The sequence below is a fragment of the Ictalurus furcatus genome, chromosome 11 (assembly GCF_023375685.1).
Source record: "Ictalurus furcatus strain D&B chromosome 11, Billie_1.0, whole genome shotgun sequence".
NCBI classification, from domain to species: Eukaryota; Metazoa; Chordata; class Actinopteri; order Siluriformes; family Ictaluridae; genus Ictalurus; species Ictalurus furcatus.
Genome location: NC_071265.1, coordinates 1,547,501 through 1,560,000, shown reverse-complemented (window position 1 = coordinate 1,560,000; position 12,500 = coordinate 1,547,501). Strand labels below are relative to the sequence as shown.

The 12,500-nt window shown below is 39.3% G+C and overlaps 1 protein-coding gene across 1 annotated transcript in view; it reads right to left on the bottom strand.

Moving 5' to 3' along the window:
• Positions 1-12,500, bottom strand: part of gabra5 (gamma-aminobutyric acid type A receptor subunit alpha5) — a 52,198-nt gene that overhangs the window by 26,145 nt on the left and 13,553 nt on the right. Inside the window, exon 6 of the mRNA XM_053635861.1 lies at positions 5,567-5,649. Within this exon, the coding sequence (XP_053491836.1) occupies positions 5,567-5,649 (83 nt within the window). The remainder of the gene's footprint in view (positions 1-5,566; positions 5,650-12,500) is intronic.

Genomic DNA, 12,500 nt, shown 5'->3' with positions numbered 1-12,500 from the left:
CATTTTAATGCATTGTCATTTACATGAATGTGACGTGGCCTATGCATGCCAGATCACTTCCCAATGTGGTCTAATAAAAGAAAGGAGCAACGAGGGAGACGGCAGTATTGTATGCACTGCTGTATGTACGCTATATATATATATATATATATATATATATATATATATATATATATATAAAAATATAAAACAACAAGACTGGCCCAGAATGGATCCTGGGTACCGACTCGAGTCCTTCAGGGTGTGTAAGTACTTTCATAAGTGTATATAATCAGCAAAGTTTTCTCAATGCAGCACTCAGAAACCCTCCGCCTGAGCCCGCGCCTCGTTCCAAACAATGACTAAGAGCCTGAACATGTGACGGCCAAATCTCATGCAACTGGACAAGCAGATGGTTCGTCGCTGTCGTGACAATGGTCCTTGTGTTGGAGTACGATGAAGATGCGGAACAAAAGAAAGACGAGACAAGACAAGGCGTAATGGTTCTCCGTATCAAGGACAGGGACTTTTATCTGCGAAGAAGAGAGCGGTTATTTTGCGGACGTTGTGCCTCGTGCTACGTTATTAAGCCATCTGTCATAACCGCCTTCGAACAAAACAACACAGGGAGAGCAGGCTGAGTGATGAGGAGAGTCTGGAAATAAAAAATAAAGAAAAGAAGAAAAAAAAAGAGGAACAAAGTATTTCAACCCCACCAACTGGGACGATCTTGACTGCTGGCGGTCGGAGGAACGGCACAGCGGGAGACACAGATGGAGACGAGACGAGAGAGATGTGGAAAGGCATGAACACATTCGAAAAGAGCTTTTAGCGCAGAGTTTTTGACAAAGTCCAGGCAGGAAAATGAGTAACCAGCGTTCTGCGGGAAATAAAACACGTCCGAGAATGAAAAGGTCCTGCGCCTTTTCGTTCCGTTTACAGCGGCAGCTCCGTCATCTGACGGACAGCACTGTAATTACTGCCATTGTTAGATGAAACGTTCTTCAGGAGTTCTTCTCTGAAATATATGTCAACGTTCGGGGGGGGGGGGGGGAACATCGTGTTAGATTCAACAACACAGAACTCTTGTTGTTGTGGGCGTGCCCGTGTTCAGCATACATGTCCACAGGTTTGTGACATCACAAATAAGTTTAATTAAACACTCAGCAGATAATGGCTCATGAAGGGTTTTAAGAATTTGCAGTTTTTCATAAGCATTTCCTTTTTTTTTCTTTAGCCTACTAGGTTTAAATGTTATAATTGTGTTGTATCCGGTGTTTTACTACAAAAGAAAGCTTTAGTTGTGTGGTATTGTGGAGAAGTGTGAACTGTTTGCCCAGCAGGGGGCTCCCTCCCTCCCGTTTCCCATCACCCTGCGCATACGCAGCTAAACACAGAGTCATGATACTCTACACACAGAAACCCAACAGAGCACGCACACACCATCTGTCCATACAGTATTTGAAAAGGCAAATACATTTAGATAGTTGAATTGTTTTATTGTTATTTTGTCAGTTATTTTTGACTTTTAATAAGAGCGCTGCTCATTTCATTGCCTAGAACTCAATATTTGTTGAAACACATGAAAACGATTAAAAAGCGTAATATATATAGATATATAGATATATAGATATATATATATATATAATTACACTAAAAGTTGGTTATTTTAAAATATTTTTTTTTCTTTTGTTCTTTTTGATGTAATTTTCGGTTTCGGTTTTCAGGCAAGTCTATCCAGAAATCTCGATTTCGTTTTCGGCGGAAATGTTTTATTTTGGGCGCATCACTATTCATTTTAGAACAGACTCGTGGCGATAAAATAATGAATTTGTTTATACTAGAGATGCACCGATACTAAATTTCTCAGCCGATACCGATAACCGCTTATTCAGAGCGATATCGGCCGATACCGATACCGTTACCGATAGTTCTGCCTTTTATGCCTTCTTCTAAATGAATAATAATTCATCCCACAATTCTGAAGGAAATGCAAATAAAAACTTTATTCTCTCCATGTCAGCAAGATGTTTGACAGTGACTGGTCTCATCAACATTAAACACATGACTCTAATGAACGTTAACACATGAACTCGATTCTGAAGATTAAAGTAAGATTATTAACTTACTGGATGTTATTCATTCATATTAACATTGACTGAATTGTAAAAATCCTCCTGTTAGTCTCACATTCACTCTCCACTAACACAAGCATTTCTACTCCATCATTAACATCAAACTGCTCATACATAATATCCACTTTTTTATATAGTAACATTAACTGGATATGAAATATACTACTCCTCAAATATATTTTTTTTGTGTAATATATTCTACTTTTTTGTCAACTCGTCTTCATTTAAATCTTTCAACGGTGTACTGGCCCTTTAATTCAGCTTGAGCAGCGCGGCGTCGACTCGACGCTGAAACTCCCGCTTCACTGCTGCAGCGTCCGGTGTAAAATATTATCAGTGCAGAGATTACAGAGATCACACACTGCAGTTTAGTCGTCGTTCCACACAAGAGACGTCGTCTTTACACACAGCACGATATCGATGTGTTTCCCCGCCCTCTTTTGATTGACAGGATATAATCGGCCCTGATCATTAGATGTTGACGGCTGACGGCCGCTAGCGTGAAAAATTGCCTTTATCGGACGATAACTGGTATCAAAAAAGAATGTATTGCACGGAAAAATATATTTGTAGAGTAGTATATTTCATATCCAGTTAATATTGATATATGAAAAGGTTGATGTTATATATTGTATAACGGTGCATCGGTGCAGCTCTAGTTTATACTGATTGAAAATCTCCCATAAGTCGATTTCCATTCTGCCGGCGGAACGGAACGCCAGTGAAAGGGTTAAAAAGCAACATCACATCATACTTTTATCCGCAAGCCGTGTCAGGAAACTTACAGCTCTGTTACAAAGCGCTGACACTGGAGACTCCTTCCATAAATATTACGTAAACAGTTCCAGGTTTTTATATCCGTATATGTGGAGCATACGTATATACGAGTCCCAATGTCTGTGCCTGATTTGTTGGGTTTTTCATTTTTAAGAAAATCTGGTTGAAAATTTCAAGTTATATTTGAGTATTCGTGTACAAGTGGTATCCTGTGATGGAGACATGGACAGTTCAGCATTTAGATTTGTTACTGTGCTCTGTAGCGGAAAAGAGAAAGATACATCTGAATCAGGAACGAATGATGAGTCATGTGTTCTTCCCATGTAAAGACGGAAAATCTCATTTTACAAAACGTTCATTGGCATCATGAGAACAAAAGCTACATTATTGTTGTGCCGGAATCTTTTGGTGGAGATGACTGTCAGGTTAGTCGTCTGAACAAAAGCTTTCATGTAAGCCATTATACAAGAGGACGCCAGGCTTTGAGGAAACACATTTGTTGACTGATTAAAATGTTAAATCTCTAATGAGACACGTCCGCCGTCATCTGCATCTCATAACGGAGTTTTAGAAAACTTACGAGTGCGTCCAAAACTTTCCCATCGCTAGACAGGCGAGACTAAATTTAAAACATCCAGGACCTCGGCGAGTCGGATCAGACATACGGTTCTAAATCTCTAACAAGGTTGAGACTAAAAAAACAAAAACAACTTGTGCACACATTAGCTTCATGACATCGAAACTAAACTCCTTTCACCTGGTAGTTTCTGCAACTTCATTTCTGGTTTAAGCCACGCCCACTTCTAATTTGTTCACACATCATTATGAAAACCTATTTAAGCCACACCCACTTCTGATATGTATACATATAATTGCGATACCAATTCAAGCCATGCCCACTTCTAATTTGTATACACATAATTGCTAAGTTAACTTAAGCCACACCCACTTCTGGCTTGTATGCACACGATCGCACAACTGTTTCAAGACACGCCCACTTCTGACTTGTATACACATAATTATAAAACGTATTTGACACGCCCACTTCTGATTTGCATAGACGTAGAAAAAAGAACAAATAAAATTAAATGTAATTCATTTTAATTAAATTAATTTAAAAAATTTTTTTTGTAGTTTTATGATTATTAAATACATGAATTTATTTTATTGTATTTATTTAATAATAAAATATAACCTACATTAAGAAATTGTTCTAGATCCAGTAGGACTCTTGAGGGAGAGAGAGAGAGACAGAGAGAGAGAAAGAGAGAGAGTGAAAGAGTAAAACAGAGAGCAAGTGAAGGAGAGAGAGAGAAAGAGAGAGGGTGAAAAAGTAAAAGAGAGAGAATGAAAGAGAGAGAGAGAAATATAGTGTGTGAAAGGGAGAGTGAGAGAGTAAAAGAGAGAGAGCATGAAAGAGAGAGGGAGAGAGTGAAAAAGAAAGAGAGAAATAGAGTGTGTGAAAGAGAGAGAGTGAGAGAGTAAAAGAGAGTGAGAGTGTGAAAGAGAGAGAGAGAGAAAGTAAAAGAGAGAGAGAGTGAAAGTGAGAGAGAGTGATAGAAAGAGAGAGAGAGTAAAAGAGAGAGAGAGAGAGTAAAAGAGAGAGAGAGAGAGAGAGAGAGAGAGTAAAAGAGAGTGAGAGTGTGAAAGAGAGAGAGAGAGAGAGAGAGAGAGAGTGAAAGAGAGAGAGAGAGAGAGATAGAGTAAAAGAGAGTGAGAGTGTGAAAGAAAGAGAGAGAGAGAGAGCGAGAGAGAGAGTGAAAGAGAGAGAGTTTAACAAAACAAAAAGTTCTAGGTTTCTCCAGCAGACCTTCTGTAATTATTTACAGCACTTTTGGCCAAATTCCAGTTTTCCCTCGAGTAATAACGAGCGATCTGACAGCATTATGTAACTATTCCATACAGCATTCTCGAGCTGGCCAAGTTATTACACGAACTTCTAACCCTGGACAATCTGAGTGTGTGTGTGTGTGTGTGTGTGTGTGTGTGTGTGTGTGTGTGTGTGTCTAGTCTAATCCAGTCCTGAAGTGACCCACTCTGTACAGCCAGCAGGTGATAATCTTAAGCCAGCTCCTGACCGTGTGGCAGTGTGAGAAGATGAGGCGGTTCTCACTGAAGGATCAAGTCCACACTCTGCACGCTTTAGGGTTCTAGCGGTGGGTTCCTGCCTCATAACAGCGAGATCGGATCCTTAAGATACTGACTGTTACAAAGTGCTGACGCTTCCGTAAAATAAACGTCTCGTCACGTTAAAAAACTTCAATGCTGTACGTCCCTGTGAACGATCTGTTACTACGGAAACGATAACGTATCAGAACCAGCGCGTGGATACGAACCTGCGCGACTGTCAGAGCTGCTGTACTAGAAAACGAATCCAGGCCTTCTGACCAATCAGAGTCCAGAACTTCTCTTCAGTGCTCTCCATGAGTCAAGTCTCTCTACCCTTCTACCTGTACACACATCCCCTCTTTCTCTTTCCTCTTAGTATCCTTTCTGTGTGTGTCTTGGGTTAGGAGAGGGGTTAACGTTAGGATTAAGGGCGGAGTTAGTGTGCATACCTCATTTGCATGAAATTGAACCAAATCGAACCACATCGACGTCAATACTTTTGTTTTTTGCTTTTCTTTATGTCGAAACATAAACCTGAGAAAGGAACGAGAAGAGTAATCACTTACAGCTCCCGAATTTGAGAGGACAGGCGTGAGCGTCCATGGGGAAATCCTCCAGCTGCATCGGACACTCCGCTGATATCGTCAGTCTGGAAAGAAAATCGACAGAATTGCGATCAGTGCCTGAAGCATGGAGTCAAATCCCAGAACTTGATTCGGCATTGATTCTGCACTCATAACGTCAGCCATGTTGAATTCTCAGAGCTCCACTGAGCGCCAGTGCTGGAAAAGTTTTCGGCTTTCTTCTCTCCTCAAACACTTTACACTTTGATGTTATTTGGCACGAAGGAAAGGTTGAAAAAATCTGAGTGAGTCAGATCATTCGACTGAGCACACCAACAAGAGTCGACTCATTTAATTAACAAACTGCTTACTGCCGTTTGGTTTCTAAACAAGTTTGCGATATTAGAACCAGTGATTGTTCTGTTTTTGTCTATCGCTGATATTGTTTCATGAAATCTTATTATACCTTCTAATGAAAGAATATTGCATGATATAAATTCTATTGAAATGTTTAAATAGTCGTTAATCAGTGAGACACTGCAATTATTCAGGGAGAAATACAATAAGCATCCCCTGTTGTGCCTTCTGTGTCTATGATTCATTACGAAGATTCATTTATCCTCAAAACTGATCGCCTCCTGTCACACAGCCTCAGCTGAGAGTCAAACACACGCCTCACCGTTCACGCTAACGAACAGCTCAGACGCTGAAAAGAGGTTCCCATGGAAGCATTTTGATTAAAAAGAGTCATTCACAGAGCCGACTCGTTCAAGAAGCTCAATTGTTCAAACAGCTTGTTTAAAGAGCCAAACTGTTCCAAGAGCCGAATTGTTTAAAAGCCAGACTCGTTCGAAGAACTGACTTGTTCAAAGAGTCGAATCGTTCAAAAAGCTGAATTGTTTAAAAAGCTGAATCATTTAAAAAGCCAAATCATTTAAAAAGCCGAATCATGTAAAAAGCTGAATCATTTAAAAAGCTGAATCATTTAAAAAACAGACTCATTCAAAGAGCTGACTTGTTCAAAGAGTCGAATCGTTCAAAAAGCTGAATTGTTTAAAAAGCTGAATCATTTAAAAAGCCGAATCATTTAAAAAGCTGAATCATTTAAAAAGCCGAATCATTTAAAAAACTGAATCGTTTAAAAAGCAGAATCATTTAAAAAGCTGAATCATTTTAAAAAAAAGACTCATTCAAAGAGCTGACTTGTTCAAAGAGTCGAATCATCCAATAAGCTGAATCATTTGAAAAACAGACTCGTTCGAAGAACTGATTTGTTCAAAGAGCCGAATTAATATAATAATAATAATAATAATAATAATAATAATAATAATAATACATTTTATTTGTTGGCACCTTTCATGACACTCAAGGACACCTTCCAGAGAGATAACATACAATAAGAACAGCATAGTTAAAATAGATACACAAAATAAAAATAGATGAAGCAATAATATAGAGGAGTTGATTATAATGAATAAGCTCATTTGAACAGATGTGTTTTAATCTGGGATTTGAAGTGGGAAATAGAGTCCAACTGACACTATGCAGTGGGGGTGAGTTCCAGAACTTGGGTCCAGAGCAACTAAAAGTTCTGGCACCGATAGTGCTGAGTTTAAAAGCTGGAACAGTGAGTAGAGAAGCTGAGGAGAATCGTAGAGAACGGGCGCGGGTATAAGGATGAAGATCTGAGAGGTAGGAGGGAGCGAGATCATGAATGACTTTGAACGTGAGCAGCGGAATTTTATAATGAACTGCTTGTTGAACAGGAATCCGTGGAGCTGAATAAGGGAGGGTGTGATAAGGTCAGTGGACTTTGTGTGAGGAATAATTCTTGCAGAGCCAATGGAGAAGTTTATCAGAAATGCCAAAAAGGATGGCGTTCAGTAGTCAATACGGGATGCTACCAGAGCATGAATAAGTACTTGAGTGCTGTGATATGAGAGAGAAGGGCGGAGTCTAGCAATATTGCGAAGATGGAAGGAGGCAGAATGTGAGATATTATTGATGCGAAGACCAAAAGAGTAAACTGTCAACTATAACACCAAGGCTTGAAAAACAGACTTGTCCGTAGAGCTGAATCATTCAGAATGCTGAATCGTTTTAAAAAAAGAATTATTTAAAATCAGACTTCTACAATTCTACAATTCTACAAACCAGCTTGTTGAAACAGAGCCGAAACGTTCAAAAAGCTGAATCGTTTAAAGTGCCAAATGGTTCAAAGAGCTGAATCATTAGAAGAGCCAACTTGTTCAAAAAGATATCTGGCTCAAAGAGCCGAATTGTTCAAAACACCGTCTGGTTCAAAGAGCTAAATCATGCAAAGAGCCGACTCGTTCAAAGATTCGTTAGGTTCAAGAGCCGACTCCTTCAGAGCCTGCTTGCTCAAAGAATCAAATCGTTCAAAAGCCGAATCATTTAAAGAGCCGACTCATTCACAAATAATGTGTCACTATAACACAAGTACCATAAAGATACCATGATAACCACAACGTGCCATTGTATATGTAGTACATGTATGGTGATCATGATGATGATGATGATGGTGATGTCATTTTTAGAAAGCATTGTCTGTGGATCTAAATGTTCATTGCATAAGCACTTAGCTTTGCGTGCATGTGTATGTGTGTGTGTGTGTGTATGTATGTGTGTGTGTGTGTGTGTGTGTGTGTGTGTGTGTGTGTGTGTGTCCAATATTTAAATTTATTTATTTATGTGTTTAGTTATAACAGAACGATGGCGCCACCAAGCTCTGGGAGCCTTCCACATCACTGACTGATAAACCTCACACACACACACACACACACACACACACACAAGTTTTGTCTATTATATCTGGTGTGTCGTTTATTTTTATTTGTTTGAAACTGCAGCAGTAATATTATTAGTTATGGAGCCACAGTGCCACCTAGAGGTCTGTTTTAAAATAACATGCAAAAAAAAAAATCCACAACATTTTCACTTCCTTTTTCAACAAAACAAGTTTTTATCCTGAGTGTAAATGAATTTCATCTGTCTCCTTGTTTTATGCCACTTAAAAGAAAGTTATTATTTTGGTTAGAAAACGAACAGCAGATGTTTTGCCTCTGAGATCATAACAGCAGCCCCAAAATTCTTTAAAAAAAAACAAAAAAAAAACAATTTCATTAAAAAAAAAAGTGGAGTCTGATTCGAGGTCGGATTTAATCGAAGACTGTAATGAATTGTGTCCAGATTCGCAGCTGTACATGTGAAGCACCGAGACTGCTTCTGTATTTTATCCATTTGGAGACAGAAATGTTTAAAATACATCAAAATTAATTATGAAATGAATTATTCAATTAATCAGTCAATACATATAAGATCATTTAATTGTACTGACTTGTACATATTTGGATGTCTCATGTGTCTGATGTCTGCATAAATGATGTCACAGAGCACTCTTCTGAGACTCGGACTAGAAGCAGCTGATTTGATTAGATTTTTTCCTGAACCTTTTAAAAAAGTAATTTAAAAATACATTGATGTAGATTATCATCATTCATTTGTTAAAATCTTTCTCAGTTCAGAGTTATTTATTGTTCTAGACCTGCAGATATATTGTAAAAGTATTTCGTAGTTTTCGTTTATTTATTTATTTAAGTATTGCTGGTAGTTGGTTTCCAAACATGTATGTCATGATAACTATTGTGTATCGCAAAAAAAAAAAGATTTAAATATCACAATTTAATACCAGTATCACAATATCACAATATCACAATATGATATTTTTGTCCTATCGCTCAGCCTCCATCTCTATTACACTTTCACATGAAACATTCAGCCGCTGGAACATTATCACGATAACAGATATCATAACTGCCACTCTATCTCCTTATTCACCTTCATCACCTTCCTCCTCCTCCTCATCATCATCATCATCTTCCTCCTCCTTATTAACCATCATCACCTTCCTCCTCCTCCTCCTTATTCACCTTCATCACCTTCCTCCTCCTCCTCCTTATTCACCTTCATCACCTTCCTCCTCCTCACCATCACCTTCCTCCTCCTCCTTAACCATCATCACCTTCCTCCTCCTCCTCATCATCATCATCTTCCTCCTCCTTATTCACCTTCATCACCTTCCTCCTCCTCCTCATCATCATCATCTTCCTCCTCCTCCTCATCATCATCATCTTCCTCCTCCTCCTCCTTATTCACCTTCATCACCTTCCTCCTCCTCATCATCACCTTCCTCCTCCTCCTCATCATCATCATCTTCCTCCTCCTCCTTATTCACCTTCATCACCTTCCTCCTCATCACCATCATCACCTTCCTCCTCATCATCATCATCTTCCTCCTCCTCCTTATTCACCATCATCACCTTCCTCCTCCTCCTCCTTATTCACCATCATCACCTTCCTCCTCCTCCTCATCATCATCTTCCTCCTCCTCATCATCATCATCACCTTCCTCCTCCTCATCATCATCTTCCTCCTCCTCCTTATTCACCATCATCACCTTCCTCCTCATCATCATCTTCCTCCTCCTCCTCATCATCATCTTCCTCCTCCTCATCATCATCATCACCTTCCTCCTCCTCCTCATCATCTTCCTCCACCTCCTTATTCACCATCATCACCTTCCTCCTCCTCCTCCTCCTCATCATCATCTTCCTCCTCCTCATCATCACCTTCCTCATCATCATCACCTTTCTCATCCTCATCATCATCACCTTCCTCCTCCTCCTCCTCCTCATCATCATCCCCTTCCTCATCCTCATCATCATCATCATCATCATCACCTTCCTCCTCCTCCTCCTCCTCCTCCTCATCATCCCCTTCCTCATCCTCATCATCATCATCATCATCATCACCTTCATCATCGCCATCATCATTACCTTCCTCTTCCTCATCATCACCTTCCTCATCCTCCTCATCATCATCATCACCTTCATCATCATTGCCATCATCATTACCTTCCTCATCCTCATCACCTTCCTCCTCCTCATCATCACCTTCCTCGTTCTCCTTATCCTCATAATCCTCATCATCTTCCTCCTCATCATTATCGTCATCATCTTCCTCCTCTTCCTCCTCCTCCTCATCATCATCATCATCTTCTTCCTTATCCTCACCTTCATCATCATCATTATCATCACCTTCCTCTTCCTCCTCCTCCTCATCATCACCATCGTCCTCCTCCTCATCATCATTATCATCATCTTCCTCCTCCTTATCCTCATCATCATCATGACATCATCTTCCTCCTCCTCCTCCTCATCATCATCACCATCATCATCCTAATACTCATCTTCATCATCATTATTTTCCTCCTCCTCCTCATCATCATCCTCTTTCTCACTCTCATTTCTCCATTTAGACTTGATATCATCACTATACCTCCATCTTCATCCTTACTCTCATCATCATTATCAGCATCCTAATCATCTTCCTCATGGTCCTCATCCTCATACTCCATCTCATTTCTCCATTTAGACTTGATACCATCACTATACCTCCATCTTCATCCTTACTCTCATCATCATTATCAGCATCCTAATCATCTTCCTCATGGTCCTCATCCTCATACTCCATCTCATTTCTCCATTTAGACTTGATATCATCACTATACCTCCATCTTCATCCTTACTCTCATCATCATTATCAGCATCCTAATCATCTTCCTCATGGTCCTCATCCTCATACTCCATCTCATTTCTCCATTTAGACTTGATATCATCACTATACCTCCATCTTCATCCTTACTCTCATCATCATTATCAGCATCCTAATCATCTTCCTCATGGTCCTCATCCTCATACTCCATCTCATTTCTCCATTTAGACTTGATACCATCACCGTACCTCCATCTTAATGCTCACCATCATCATCATCACATTCATCCTCCTCACCCTCATCCTCACTCTCACTTTTTCCATGTAGGGTTGCTCATCACCTTCCTCATCACTAAACATCACCTCGTCCTCACTATCGTCCACTCACAGCGCTCCTTCTGCTTTATACTCCTCTGAGGTTCAGTAGAACAGAGGGAGATGGATCAGAATAGAATAATGTATTATAATCCTAACATTCCGCTGATTTTAATGATGTTTCTCACAGACGTCGTTCTCATACAGCTAGCTAATAGATTTGTCATGGAATAGTGTGATGTCATTATGGTGCGTTTTTGCCTCAGGGCAACCTGAACATTTTTATAATCTTTTAACACGCATTTATATATTTCTGATATAAAGTCATGTAAAATACCTCTGGACTCACCAGTAAACGAGGATCAGATTTGTGTCTTGATGAAAGGTGACTGGAACGTCAGGGTTAAAGGTTAAATGATCAAGGAAGACTCAAATTGGCTGCCAGTGGATCACATGACCAGTTTTTGCATTTCTATTGGTTAGTATTGGCTCCTCCCCTTTTGATGAAGCAGGGCCTCGGAAATGGAGGCGTTTTACTCTTATTGCTCCATGTTTGTCTATAAGGAAGTACATTTATATATATATATATATATATATATATATATATATATATATATATATATATATATATATGTAAAATTGCTTATATTTTTTAAATGGATCAGTTTTGTTAGCATTGAGTCTGTTGTCTTTTGTATATTTACTGGTAAATGCAGCTGTTATACAGAACGATAGCGCAAACTGTTCTTGTTTTATTCCATCTTTTTTAAAAATGTAAAGTTAAATAACAAAACAAAAAAAATTCTTACTACAGCAGAAAAAGAGTTTTATATTTCATTTACAATTAACTGCTCGTGGTGGAGTCTATCATAAACTGTCCTGCAGCGCCATCTTGTGTCCAGAAGCGGAAATGCTACTACAGGTTAATCTTTCTGATTCACAACTCGAGCTTGAAACTAGCACCAAAACTGAAAATCTGAAACTGGGGAAGATTTGAATCTTTAGAGACAGGAGGTGAGTGTTGATGAACATCTGCTAATTGTTGAATC